This window comes from Argentina silus, assembly GCF_951799395.1.
Source record: "Argentina silus genome assembly, chromosome: 2".
Taxonomy (NCBI): domain Eukaryota; kingdom Metazoa; phylum Chordata; class Actinopteri; order Argentiniformes; family Argentinidae; genus Argentina; species Argentina silus.
Window position 1 is genome coordinate 22,589,373 of NC_139656.1, and position 14,378 is coordinate 22,603,750.

At 40.7% G+C, this 14,378-nt stretch overlaps 3 protein-coding genes across 3 annotated transcripts; all 3 read right to left on the reverse strand.

Annotated features, from left to right (window-relative positions):
- Nucleotides 1-458: 458 nt before the first annotated feature.
- Nucleotides 459-2,869, reverse strand: banf1 (barrier to autointegration nuclear assembly factor 1). The gene is made up of 3 exons (XM_083665498.1): nucleotides 2,767-2,869; nucleotides 1,805-1,980; nucleotides 459-1,671 (listed from the first exon to the last, which is right to left on the reverse strand). The coding sequence occupies exons 2-3, from the start codon at nucleotides 1,928-1,930 to the stop codon at nucleotides 1,525-1,527; spliced, it is 273 nt and encodes a 90-aa protein (XP_083521624.1). The 5' UTR covers nucleotides 1,931-1,980; nucleotides 2,767-2,869; the 3' UTR covers nucleotides 459-1,524.
- Nucleotides 2,870-3,980: 1,111 nt separating this feature from the next.
- sart1 (spliceosome associated factor 1, recruiter of U4/U6.U5 tri-snRNP) lies at nucleotides 3,981-10,152 on the reverse strand. The gene is made up of 20 exons (XM_083685483.1): nucleotides 9,660-10,152; nucleotides 9,427-9,481; nucleotides 9,274-9,329; nucleotides 9,022-9,148; nucleotides 8,818-8,920; nucleotides 8,627-8,704; nucleotides 8,327-8,426; nucleotides 8,035-8,177; nucleotides 7,704-7,910; nucleotides 7,469-7,578; nucleotides 7,248-7,381; nucleotides 6,891-7,015; nucleotides 6,427-6,597; nucleotides 6,046-6,156; nucleotides 5,827-5,914; nucleotides 5,568-5,658; nucleotides 5,209-5,344; nucleotides 4,801-4,890; nucleotides 4,402-4,523; nucleotides 3,981-4,183 (listed from the first exon to the last, which is right to left on the reverse strand). Exons 1-20 carry the CDS (start codon nucleotides 9,922-9,924, stop codon nucleotides 4,165-4,167), a joined length of 2,331 nt encoding a protein of 776 aa, XP_083541609.1. The 5' UTR covers nucleotides 9,925-10,152; the 3' UTR covers nucleotides 3,981-4,164.
- A 1,339-nt stretch (nucleotides 10,153-11,491) lies between these two features.
- LOC310801493 (N-acetyllactosaminide beta-1,3-N-acetylglucosaminyltransferase 2) lies at nucleotides 11,492-13,449 on the reverse strand. The gene has a single exon (XM_083665543.1). The coding sequence runs from the start codon at nucleotides 12,946-12,948 to the stop codon at nucleotides 11,602-11,604; it is 1,347 nt and encodes a 448-aa protein (XP_083521669.1). The 5' UTR covers nucleotides 12,949-13,449; the 3' UTR covers nucleotides 11,492-11,601.
- Nucleotides 13,450-14,378: the final 929 nt, after the last annotated feature.

Genomic DNA, 14,378 nt, shown 5'->3' on the forward strand with positions numbered 1-14,378 from the left:
ACACAATTGGCCAGCCATCTAAACATCAGATCATCTGTCTGAAAAGTCTGTCCCATAAAATGATACATGCTGTTTGTTTCCTTTGTCTAGTTGACTTCAGTAAGAACATAATAGATTAGTTCTGGCAAAATTATGACAAAAAGAGGTACATTTAATAAATAAGAATAAACACAAACTGCTGTTACTTTGTTCTTTAGGAGACATGTTTTTACATTTGTTGTCTTTTCTTAAATTTCAGGGATCTTATCACTCTTACGAGATCAATGTTAAAATGTAGACCATCACTGTATTGCAAATTTCCTACCAAAAACAAATTCAAAGCTTTGAAAAATAGAAACCATGAGGTATCAAAGATCAAAATAAACACTCCTGTCACCAAGATTAAGTTTGTATTTTATTTGTGACTTTATATAGCTTATAAAATTGGCAAAATAACTCAGAATTGTCCAGGCCTTGCAGTTTCTTCTGATAATTTATTTAATCAAGAGAATTATAAAAACTAACATGCTTTCACAGTCGTATACAAAAACATGTTTCACATCAACCATTACATGAATCAGTGTTTCAACCATTACAAATTACAGCAGCACAAGCATGCTCAAGCCTTCCTTCCTAGACCAACAATGCTCCTATTTTAATTAAAAATGAGGAGATGTGTGGTAGATCACTTCTTTATTTATATGCACTACTCCACAATTCATGGTACATTATCTAACAAGTGTTAGTGTAGAACAACATTAAGGCATCTCTTCAACTACATCTCTTCAAAACATAACATTTTAAAAATGGGCAATTTCAAATGTGAATAATACAATGTTGATTGAGAACACTGTGGGGCAGTTTCCTGGACACAGAAAAAGCAAAGTCCTTGACCAAATCACAATTTAAGAGGAGACTCTCCATTGAAAATGCTTTTTGGTCTTGGATAAGGCTTATGTCTGGGAAACCAGCCCTGTGTGTTCAAACAATGAACAGAGCAACATCTTGACATTTTAACTATTATTTATTATGTGGTGTCTAAAAGTTCTAAAATACTATCAGATCTTTATTTAAGTAAATGCAGAAGCAAACAGTCATTGGAGATCATTGAACAAAGTTGAAGATAGTACCCATACTGAATCACACACATTTTGTAATAGAATTGTGTTGATAAATTGTCCCCTTTGAAATACAATAATGAAATAGACAAAGGCTTCTGTGCTGCCAAAAATATTAATCATAAAACAGGTTAGCATTACTGAGCTACAATGTTGGATGATATGAGTCAGTGGATGTCTTACAGTTGTCAGCATTCTTAGGTCTCTGAATTTGGACTGTACAGTAGTTTTTTTTTTCTTTTTCTTTTTTTAAAACAACAACACGTTGTTCAGATATTAGACTTCCTAAACTGCTTTTTGTGGTGCTATGTGAATCCATATGGGGTGGAGTTTAGTTGATGTGAGACAATAGTTGAGGTAAATACATGTTTAGGATTCAAAGAAAATAGAAAAACCAAGAAAAAAAATGGAGAAAGGAGTGTCTGCTCTACAGGAAAGAATCACACCATTCACGCAGGCAGCCGTAGCAGTCACCTTGCTGTTTGATATTTGCCCCGCATGTGTCTTTCAACCAGTCGCGAAACAGATCCTCATCCTTCTTCAACACCAGGAACTGACCCAGGACAACATAAGCCTGTAGATGTGAGAACAGAAAGATGAGTGAGATTATAGTAGACTTGGAACCACTGTGAAAGGTGTCAAAATACAAAACTGGAAAATGTATACGCAAAAAATATGCTTTGTTTATGAAGTAAAGCCGACATTACCTTGTCAAAGCCTTTCTCCTCCAGTCTATTGCCAAGCGCATCTCCAATGCCAGCAAGAGCCATCACTGACTTCTCCCCCATGGGCTCAGCCACAAACTCTTTGTGTTTTTTAGATGTTGATGACATGACTGCTTTGCGTGTCTGTAAGCACCTCCTGTAGTTACCTCAAAGCTTTCCTTCAAGGGACAAAGTATAAAGATATAGTTAAACACACTTGGTTATTGTTTCACTTTCACCACTTATGATTGCTGAACTGAGACATGAAGCAGGAACCAATTGTTGCTCATTTTGTATAAATGTTCATGTAGCTAGCTGGCAGCAGGGTCCTATTCATCAAGTACATATGACGCCTATAAAACACGCGCTGAGTTATATTAAGGAGGTTGCTAAACATTCATAGAAGTGTGAGGTGATGTAAAAAATGACCTATGCCTGAACAGAAACTGAAACCGTTTCCCTGTTACAAAATGTAAAGTATTAAAATGTGTGTATCAAACCTTAGTGATTAGCAAGCTACCCAACCAGCCAGCAAAGTTACTGCAGCTACGTCATCATGAATGAAATGCAAATAGCTAGCTAACTACCTAGCCACAGCGAAAAGGCGCACTTTTTGTGGTCTGAAATTGCGCGCCTAACAACTTCAACTTGAGCACCCAACCACTACTGATTCAGACGCTAGTAAGCAAACTTATGTGATGGGTTTGACACTGATCTTTAGACTACTGAATGTAGACTCATGTGTTTATTGAATTTATTCTTGCGAGATTGTCTGCACGAGACAGTGCTACATTCGCTGGCTACCTAGGCTAGTCAGCCTGCAAATGCAGACTGATGATGTTTAGCCAGGCTATGTGCTAGCCGTCTAGCATCATCAAAATACCTAATTAAACTACAATAATGTGATAGTGATTTTCTATATCGTAAAATTCACTTAAATGATACGATGAGGGTTTGTTTGTTACCTTGTATCCAATCCTGTCCCTTCCCTTACCACGGAGATGGTATTTACTTTGCTGGTAACCTCGCTGTGGCTATATCTGTGTTACGTGAACGAGGTTGATAAACGGAAAGTTCCAAGATTAACACTTCCGGTTTCGTTCTCGCTGCTTAAACATAAAAATGCGAGGTAAGACATCACTGGAAAGTGATTGGGTCACAACATGTTATATTTGAAATATATATGAAATAAGGAAATATTACGTAACAGAAAGTGCATAATTTCCACATATAAAGGACTGTACACAAGGACTGTACACTGTATTCCTAGACTAAATTTGATATTTACTACCAATCTACTCAGCAACACTTCTAGAATATGGATGAAGTATCGATCAAGTTTCAAACATGAGCGGTCTCATACAAAATGTTGATAACTTTATACGGTGGCCATACAGCTCAAGTGCCCTAAATATGAATGTTTAAGGTGGGCGCTGTTATTTTGAAGAAATCCTAATTTACATACACCAGAGGTAGATGGGCGTAGTTCCACTATTGTCATTCACGGTACAGATTATGGCAATAATGACATATATAATTTAATGTATAAAACCTCTGTGACGTTTCTTATTCTATTGTAATTTATTTTATTAAATTGTGTGTTTAACGTGAACATTGCTTACTTAGTATGCAATTTGAATATATGACAACTGTCATATATGTTTGTACAATTTACAAAGTTTAATACAAAAAAGTCTTGCTATCAATGAACAGTGCTGCGTCTTTCACAAATTCCAACATCACCACATCACTTTCTTTACGCGCCGTCAGGTCTTTTCCGCTTCCGTTGCTTCATGCGAAAAATCTTTGTTACTGCTGTCTTTCTCCTTGTAGAAACTATATATTGTATAATGATACAATGTCTGAATTATCTTCCAAACTTATTTTTACATTATTCTTCCCATTTTGAAGTCATCTTTACCCCACAATATAACAAAAGTATTCTATGTTTATCATTAGTCCCTGCCTATACCTCAATGGACCTTGAACCCAGAACATTCTACATGTAATCTTTTTTTGACCAGTCAACTCCATGATATCCAACTTGCCTCTTTTCTATCAAATTTCTACCATATACATTTTGCTCTGATTTGCACCTTCTGTGACCCTTCAACATGATGTTACCATGACACCCCACCTACATATTACTTAGTTGTGACAAAAAAAAGGAAAAAAAGAATGAAAGTTGTCAATCCTTTACTTAATGTAATTAACAATGATCAGCTTTGTGTACATACATCTAGGGTCAAAAACAACAAATCCACTTTTATTACACACAACAATAACTACTAGAACATGTCTTTAAAATGTGTGTGTGTACGCAGCGCAGATCCTCAAAAGTAAAGCACCCCTCTCCAACAGATTTATTTGGTGATGTTGTTTCTGGAGAAAGAATTATTACACAGATTAGAGGTCATATTAAAAGGGAGAAACATGTTGAGTTCGTATTGGAATTGTCAATCTACTCCACTCACTATGCCATAGTGACTTGGGTCATCTTACTTGACTTTATCATGCCAAAAAAGACTAATCAATCACTACAGTAATGCAATTTAGGAGTATGAAAGATGAAGGAAGGAAGAGGCTTGTAAATTACTCACGCATTCATGCTCTTCCCACTACCACTCAGAACGATGTAGGGTGTTTTCTGAGACTTCTGCTTCTCTTGAAGCAAAGCCACAGTTCCCAGAGGAGTATCACTACTGCTCATCTTCTTCAGCAGCTGATTATTATTATGAACAGAGAGATTCAGAAACACTCAGTCAAATTCCCAAGGAGTAAAATGAATTAGATCTTGAGAAAGATCTCAGACTAACCTTATTAGTCTGAATAAATACATAAAGTTGAATTTGGAAGTAGAAAATGTACTATTCAGTTGATGTTTTAAATTAATAATTAGAGTAAGCAACCCAAAGACATGGTATTCTGATCTCACACCTACCAAGTGAGGCTATAGCTGAGAGAAAAAAAAAAGTGACAGAATAATGAGAAGAACACACCGCTTCCTCTTCCAGCTTTTTCATTCTCCTCTCAGTCTTCATCTTACCAGACCCCTTCCCATGGAATCGATGTGACAGCTGCCGGAAAGCCTAGAAAGGAATGAGATTGGAAAATTGCTCAATGAGCATGATTCACCTGAATTTTCCCAGCCAACACATGACAATATTACACAGAAGAAAATACAAAAAAAATACTCCAAATACAAACAAAGCAAGTCAAGACAAAGCATGAGATTCAACGTTTACCTTCATCAGATCATTTGCTCAAATATTCCCTTCCTCAATTATTCCCTCTCTTACTATATCCTCTGAAACCTACAGAGGCTCTTTAAATCACACTTCTTTAAACTAACTGATTATAGTGAACACTTGTCACTATTTCTTACTGAAGGTTGAAGAAAAACAAACCTCTTTAGGAGTGAGCTTCCGTCCAGATTCATCCACATACTCAATCTTGACGTTAGGTTTATAGCTCTCCTTCTCCTTGAAGTCCTGAGTGAAGCCTCTATACTCTTCCCTCCGACTGTACTTGTCATCTATGGTCCTAGAATTGGGAGAGAAAGAGAGAGGGTAAACAAGGGAGAGACCAACTGTTTTTTAGATGAGGGGGCTCTTATTACATACACTTCACATATCAGAGAAAAGTAAGGGATGGTCATTAGTGGTCCTCATATCAACAGGACTGTATCTGTGCCAAATAATCTAATAAATGCAAATAATTTGCTCTTTGGGAAAAATGCCTTTGGTTCATAGAGCAGGGAACTCACATCTTGTCCTCAATGCAGTAGTTGTCATCAGCCAGGCCACCTTTTGGCGCTCGGACACGGGCAATCTTCTGCATTTGAGTATCCAAGAGACCTGATGGAGCGAGAGAGTATGAGCAAAGGTGGAAGAAAAGGTGTGTTTGGAATACCATACTACATTGTGGATTGACCAGAAATACACATGAAAATGGATTGTGTGTAAACTTCCCCTTTAAATCCTTTAGAAAGAAACAAGAGTAAGCTGTATACTGTGATATCTTACCTTTATTCTTGCACAGATGTAAGGCAGCAGCCAACCCAGAGTTGACGATAGGCTCTTCATCCAGAATGGTGGTGGAAGCCGTGGAGAACTATGATAGAAGCAAGGGTCAAATGCATCCAGCTTAATTAACCTCTGCAATTCAGGAAAATGTTCTCCACATGGCTATGGAACGTTATTAACCACTAGGTGAACAAAGCTGAAAAACAGGATGACACTCACATCAGGCTGCTTCTGCTCCTCATCCAGGTTGACCATGCTCCACCCAACGTTCTCATCCAGCTCAGAGTCTGAACCTCCAGCACCATCTCTTTCCGCTTCCTGCTCGAAATCCTATTTGGCAAAGAATACAGTTGGACACAAAAGTAGACTCAAAACAGAGTGAAAACACATAGAAATTGAGGGATATTTTAATTGCTGAAACTGAGCACACCACAATATATTTGCTGTCAATTAATTTCAAAGCAAGTATGTTAACAGAAAAAAAAAAAAACTATCTGAGTAAAATGTTCTGAATGAGTATCTTCTGTACCAGCATGCCAGTCTGTGCTGAAATTAACTGTTGACTTTAACTCAGTCCCCTGCCCTGCATTTTGTACCCACCATGATGGCCTCCTGGTCCTCTCTGTTCCCTGAAAGGCCATAAGTGGGGATGTCACCCAGAGTTCTGCAAAACTCAGAGGTGGCATTGAACACAATGTTGTTCTTCTGGTCAGGGTCGTCATCTTCATCATCACTACTCCCTGCCCCAAGCACTTTGACCCGCTGTGCCATCTGCCATGCGAGAGAGAAGAGGAGAGAGAACGGTTGAAAGGAAACAATTTTAACACTCAATAGCAATTACATGTCACAACTTTTAATTTGAGTGATCATACCCAATAAATCTGAAGACTCCAATATCTGATGTTTTAAGAATTTCTGCACTCAAAACACTTTTTTCAGTTGTAAAGGTATACAAGATATGTAACATTGCACAGGACAGGATCTCAGTCCACGCTGTTAGAACAATGTAAAAAGAGGTAATGAGGTTGCTATGGAAATACTGCTTCTCCTCAGAGTATACACACCTTCTCCTCAGTGTCTTTGAGCAGCTGTTTCTGTTTGAGCTTCCTCTGTTTCTGCAGCTGCTTCTGCAGCTCCTGCTCTGCCTCGTCCTCCTCAATCAGAGTCGCCTCAGGAAGGGTGAAGTCCTCTGAAATAGGAGAAAAACCGGGTGAGAGGGGTGAACAATACGAGTAGGTAATGCCAGTGAGACTAGCAAACATGGCCAACAAAGTTGCCAGACAGTTATGGACCAAAACCGAAAGTGAGCCGTTCGGCTGTTGTGTACACTTGATGTCTCTGAACTGCTTCGGTAAACCTACAAACAGCATGGCCTAAAAATATATTTATCCAACCCAACACATCATGAATGACTTCCTCACCATCATCACTGATGTCCATGTCCGCCATTCTGATGTCATCAGATTGTTGGGGAACATCTTTCATTGCACTGCTCCCCTCTCCTGCCCCCTCTTGGCCCTCCTGATCCAATTCCTTGCGGCCCCGACCCCGAACCCTGAAGGAGAGATGCAAAGAAAGTGTGAGTGAAACTAAAATGGCTAAAACTGTCACATACACACAGATAAGGTGATGGGAGCTGAACCTGGAGCCGAAGTCGGTGTTGCGTGTATCATCTAAGAGCATCTCCTCAGGCATCTGCTTGTCCTTCTTCCTGATCTTCTTGATGCGTCGCTTGGTCTTCTTAAAACCCACCTGTAACAGGAGAAAAACAAGAACGTGGTCATGCCAACACAGAACGACAATTTAACCCCCACCCACACACACTCCTCCTCTTCCTCCTCTCCAGAGCACCACCTGCTTGTAGACCCTGTGCTCACCATCTCCTGGGGTGTGTAGTACTCGGAGGCTATAGTGAGGGCAGGCAGCTGCAGAGACTGGGCCTGGTCCCGCAGGCTCTCCCGGATAGCTTGAAGTTCACGTTCCCGGTCCCCTGCAGCACAGCCCCCAGTGCTCAGACGGAAACTCTTCTTCTTCTCCCCATCAATCTCCTCGTCATACTTAGACAGCACAATGCGGGGCTTGAACTGCAGAAGAAAGGCACAAAGTTGAGACAGTGAGGTTGATTAAAGCACTGAGAGATATGCCAGACAGTGTGTTAGTGTTTCACTTAAGTGGACAACATTTTAAAATACTGAAATATTTTCTTACAGTAGCCATGTCATCAACACTCTCCTCCTCCTCGTAGGGTTTGTATTCAGGCTTTTTCTTCTTCAACTCCACATTCTTCTCAGCCTTCTCTTTGTCCACCATGTTAACATTTACAAGAACATCCTCCTCCTCTTCAAGAACACCTGAAAGAGAGACACAATGGGGTAATTTGAGGGAAGGCATGTACTGGACCGGTTTGTGTTTGACATTAATGTGGAGTGAGCATGATCTTAAATTATTATTATTGCATTTCTCTGTTTTTGTTTGCCTGCCTGTGTCAATCTCCTCTCACCTTTGTCTTGCAGTGTGAGGATGATTGTTTGCCCCTCTTGAAAGGACTCAATTTTGTGTTGTACAGAGAGACCCTTTAGGTCTCGTGAAGTGTAGGCGTCCTTAGGGGTAGACAGAACAGCATTCAAACAGAGAAGACTAACTGTAGACTCATAGCATCAAGACAAAAAAAAGAAAGAAGCTACATCACAATTTACTGCAACTGCAAGCTAGCTTTATGTAGCCTGCAATCACACATACACACAAGCACTTCAAAATCTGTGGAGTTGTACACTAGTGAGCTGAGCCGAACAGATTGTACCTTCTTGCCCTGTCCAAACTCCTCCTCCACCAGACTGCTTACACCAAACTCCTCATCCATCTCCTGCAGAAGTTTGGCCTGATCGGGAGAGAACATTAATTAAAAGCAGAAGCACAATAAAACAAAAACATCTTCCGTCATCTAATAAACCTCCTCCCACCATGGTTCCCTCTTGTTCCCTTCCCACTCACTCTCTTCTCTGCCAGTTCTTTCTCTTTTGACAGCTTTCGGCTCTTCTCCACCCAGGCAGCTGTGTCGTCCAGCCAGTCTTCCTCTGCTATGGTCTTCACTTTCCTGAAAACAGTCAGTAAGAGCATTAGTACATTTTTGGAGGATATGCAATTGAACAAAGAGGATCTGTCCTTAAAGTTAGGTCAAAGCTTTCCCATAATTACCCAAGTTTCTGATTAAGGAGACGTTTTTCCTTCATGGCGGCCAGTTTCTCTCTCATCTCTTTCTGCTGTTTGATGTAGACAGGGTTGATCGTCTCTGCCACCAGAGGCTCCTCCTTCGTGCCGAGCTCTGGATGAGCAGACAAGGGTGAAACAATATAGCCATGAACAATAAGACACATTCCCAAGCATTATATCACTATTACATGTATTATCATCTAGTTAAAGTAAAAAAAATAATCAAGTCAGACTCACCTTTCTTGCCCTCATTCAATTCCAAGGGCTTCAGACCAAGTTTGGCTCTCAGCTTGCTGTCAGAGAAAAAGCAAACCAGGGAGTCATGCGTCAAGTATCACTCTTGCATCATTAAGAAATGCTCCATCATTCAATGTCATATCTGTTACTCACTTCGTCTCCTCAATGCTAAGAGAGGCATCTCCACTTGCGGATTTTGGTCCAATGTCTACAGGAGGAAACAACAATGAATTATGTTACAGACAACATACAATGTGTGTAAACCTCACATCTCCTTGGATGAGCAACCCCTTGTCTGAAACACTAGCCATTCATTCATAGCAGGGGTACAAATATCAGAAACACAAATGCCTGTAAGGGTGACTTCGCCTCGGCTATTAATTTACCTGTGCTCTCCTCATAACCGGCATCCACTTTCTCCTTCTTTACACGCGGCTCCCCACTCCTCTCGCCTTTGCCGCGACTCTCCCTCTCGGCGCCCCGTGCGCTTCTTTCCTTGGACCTGGACCGTTTCCTCTTCTCCCTGTCTCGGTTGCCATCCCGTTCCTTATCCCGTTCCCGGTCTTTGTGACGGTGTTTTTTGTGTTCGCGGTGGCGCTCTTCGGTGTCCTTGTCACGGGCCTTCTCCTTGTGTTTCTTGGATGATCCCATTTGCCTTGTTGTTGTAGCTACAAATCAGCTAGCTAGTAGCTTTAACCAGCGACAACAATAGCTAGCTAACGTCAGCTAATTGGAAGGAACAAAGTTTGATTGCTAGTCAATTGAGCCCCATTTAGAGGGAAGCAGAAACATATGTTTTTGTTTAGTTTGTGTTGGTTTCTCGTACGTGAAAACAATAATAATCGCACAACTACGAACCTCGAGAGCGAATGGACGACGAATGTGTGCAACTATAAGAAATACTTCCGGGGTTAAATAACGTGTCAGACGAAAACAAAGATAGTGGTCTTAACAAGAGACCAGTGGAAAACATTTGCCCGCTGCCGGAAGTGTGGCGGTATCTGATAGGAAGTGAAGAAATATGACTTCACCGATCCCCCAAACAGTGGGTACCGGGTTAATGATTGCATAGGAACGCCGGTTCAAGTGATGTAGCTATGGCTCTCTCAATTCTCTCTCAATTTCATAACGTTGTGTGCTTCTGAACGCTGCCCTGGTTTTCTGATTTACCAGAGATTACACTCACCTGTGTCCCAGGTCTGAATCAGTCACTGATTTGAGGGTGACCAGCGGTTTGTATTTCATGCGTGTGTGAGTATTTTATATGAGCACTAACACACTTGTAAAGTATTATGGCCTAATCTAATCGATTTAAAAGTGGTAACATTTCTCCAACCCCATCCATCAACTTAATGTGCGGGGTTGACACTATTGTTGTTCACATGAAGATTAGATTGTGAGCTTTACAGTCATGCTGAGGTCAAATCTAGCCTGGCCCTGCAAGGCAATCCTAAAATTGGTCCCATACTTTATACATCATGTAGCTGACAAACACATGTTGTAATGTAAAATCCCTCATTGTTATATTGCTGACTCTAACTTTAAATAAGGCTAAACAAAATGCTTGTTTTTAATAAGAAACAAATTGTATATTTTTTCAACAGTTCTCACAATATGCATCACATTTCATCATACAAAATCTGCGATCATGTTATTGTCATGTCTATCATCATAGAAGATAAAATAATCTATTATTTATAATTAAACTATGTAGTATGTGTAGTGATAAGCCACTTGAACAGAGCCAGCACTGAAATACCGTACGGTGAAACTGTAAATATAACTCTTCTACAACCCTTATCTCCCACTACCACATCAATTATTGTGTATCCTATCCATGTGTTAAATAGGCCTACAGGAAATGATTTAGATATCAAACAAATTTAGCCTAACTTCAAGTACTACAGTTTCATCATTCTTGAATCTGCACATCTTTATTGATTCATTTATTTATGATATATTAATAATTAATTAATTGTACAAGGGGAGATTAAAACATGTAGTATCAGCTGGGAGTATAGGAAACAGTGTTTTGATATTAAGTGGCTTGAACGGCTAATAAAAATGTCAAAGAAAGTAAAGTAAACTCAAATAACAAGGATTTAGGCTATAGTCCCAGTCACCACCAGTGCCTGACTACTGCTTTGTACTGAAAACAGGTTTTGAGGCTGATTTTGTCATGCTCCGTCTTTGTCTTTGTAACAGATTTCACATCAAAAGGTCCTGCTGATACTTATAAGAGCCGACCCTTTGTGTCTCTATACTCTTGTGTAAACATGTTCTTTATAGTTGTCATGGTCAGGTCCCCCATCCCACTAATTTACTACTTCAGCATGGTGTAGGGGGAGTCTGCAGCTGCCTCCATAGCGTAAGCATCTCCTTGGGGCTCCGCTTATGAACAAGCAGCACAGAACTGTAAGCACATGGCTTCTCCTTCTCTGTTTCTGGTAGATCAAAGGTCAAAAAGCCAGGGTGATGGATGGGGGACACTCCAAGTCTGTGGAGGCACATGCCCAGATACACATCATCGATGGGGAACAGGCGCACCCTCTCAGACACCTGTCTCAGACGCAAGGCAAGTGAACCAGAATACACCACCCCTCCTCCACCCGCATAAGGTGGGTACACACCTTTGAAAAAACTCTCTGGGATATAGTATTTGGTGGTTGGCTGTCGGTTTGGCTTGGCATTATGGATTACATCTCCCAAAAAGAAATCCATTGTCCTCTTGGTTTTGTTTCTCTCTACTCTCCACTTGTTTTGCTCCTCCCTCTGCTTATGCAGGTAGTCCAGGAGAGCACTTGTCCGAACAAAAACATCATCATCACCTTTGAAGACATAGTGGGCATGCTGGCAGTGGTCCTGGAGCCAATGCCAGAATAACAGATCCTTCAGGGTCAGGTTGAAGAAAGTGTCCTTGAAGTCCCACTGCAGGATGTCCCCATATTGTTGGTTCTCCAGCTCTAAGAGGCCCCCAAGGTTTGGGTGAGGGCCCGTTGTTGAATCTTGTCTTCCCAGAAGAAAGACAATGCGTACGAACCAACCTTTCCCCCCCAGTTCACCCTTCACCAAGCCACTACGCCCCCATGTTTCACGGATGGCCTGCCTGTTCTCAAAGCTACCCACCTGAGACTTAATGGCCATTAGGAGCATGGGTGTCTCCAGACCATAACTCTCATTGCCAGCACATAGTCTGGGCTGGTTCATGAGGAGGGGGTACTCTCTGCAATGCATGGACAGAATGAATGCTTTCATCTGCTCTGGCAAGGTGTTAAAGTCATTCAATTGAGGCACCCAGCACTGATCTGTGCCACAGTCTGTAGAGCACTCTCTCTCTGTTGGCTGAGTGAGCAGAGTGGTAAGCCTTGTGATTCCACTTGCAGTTGAGTTTCCCCGCAATATTGGGTTATACTGACGGTCCCAGAGATGCTGTAGCTGGTTCCACAAAGCACTCTCCTCCAGACGAAGGTTCCAGAAGGGGCCTAGTGGATGGGAGGCCAATGCCCCAGAGTTGACAGAGGCCCCTGGGGCAACAAAGTGGACAGGTAGATGGGGAGGGGAATAGGAGATGGTGACGAATATGGACACCATTACATAAATCAAGAGGTGAGCCATCATCACACAGGGGAGGAGGCAAAGGCAGAAGATCCTTCCGTTGCATCGAGATCGGGCCATTGGCTGCTGTGCATAGCAGTGAAGAAGAGAACAGGGCAAATATAGAGTTTTAATAAGGAGCTAGCTAAATTAAGCTAAATTAAAAGCATATTTTCACATAAGGTATTTCTCAAAGCAATGTATGATCAAAATAAATGAAACCACATTCAGAACAAGAGGCAACAACTCTCTGAGGAGTTATGGTCTCCTAGGTGATGCTCCAGGGAGGCTTGTTACTGTGCCTGGCCAAGAAGGACTCAGAGCATCACACAGCCAAAGATACTTACATCATGTTCTCTCAGGCACAACATTACAATAGAAATTCTCATCATTATCTGGGCAAATTCTCAAGTTTTCCTGTTAAATTTAAGTTAAATACAATAATGTCTAGACACCAGAATTTTCAATTTGCATGTGATTCTCATTGTTTCAAGTTAATTCAATGATGTAACAGTTATTATAATAGTAATAGTATAATAATAATAGTAATTATTATTATCATTATTGTATTGTGTCTCAATATTTCCCCAGTGTGTTTAATTGCCTATAATATGGTGGTTGTGAAGGTACTTGTTTATAACTTATGTTTAAGGAGAGAAATAAATAAAAATAGACATCATAACATTGAACAATATTTAGATCATAATTATTGTAATAATTGCCTGAATCTTGACTATTATCGTCATGACAATCATGTGTTTACTTATTTACCAACCTTAAGATCAACAGCTCTTCATTCACTCTACAATCAAATATTGGCTAGGCAAACTAAGTATCAAGCTCAGTTGTGTGTATCATTTCATATTAGTATTCTGGTATAAAAAATTGGGAAGGAATAACTCACAAATGACTGGTTGGCTCAGGCAGAGACGGTGCTGATAGAAGAGACGTTAGTGCAACTCCAGTCACATAATTTTGGCCACTTGCACAATCATCTTACGCTTTTCTGCTGCCGAAGTGTTAAATTGTACTACACTATGAGTTTTTTTTACCAGTCGAGTCCATTAGTGATATCTTATTACAGAACACGACACGAGAATTAGCTATCGCAGCGCAATCCCATCTCGATAATAAAGCAAATTGCACAGGTGTTCAGTCCCATCCAACACAAGCGCCTCCTTATCCATAGGTAAAGAAATGGATAGCAAAGTTGACTGCATTTTTTGCTAGCATTCCAGTGTCGAATCTAAATAATGATGTTAAATGTAGGCTTCAGCCTGTATTGTGTTCGATGAGCAGGAGCATTACAGACCGCAGATTTGCATGTAGTAGCTCCGCAGGTGCGCATTTGCAGGTTATCAATGGCAACCAGACGGAAGACACACCACACCCATACCATATTTCAGTATCTCGTGAACAGACACTGAACCTGTGTGTCATCGGATGATAGTTACCCAACCTATCTCACACAACCCAAGTCCTCAAATAACAGTGTAATAATACTTTGTAGT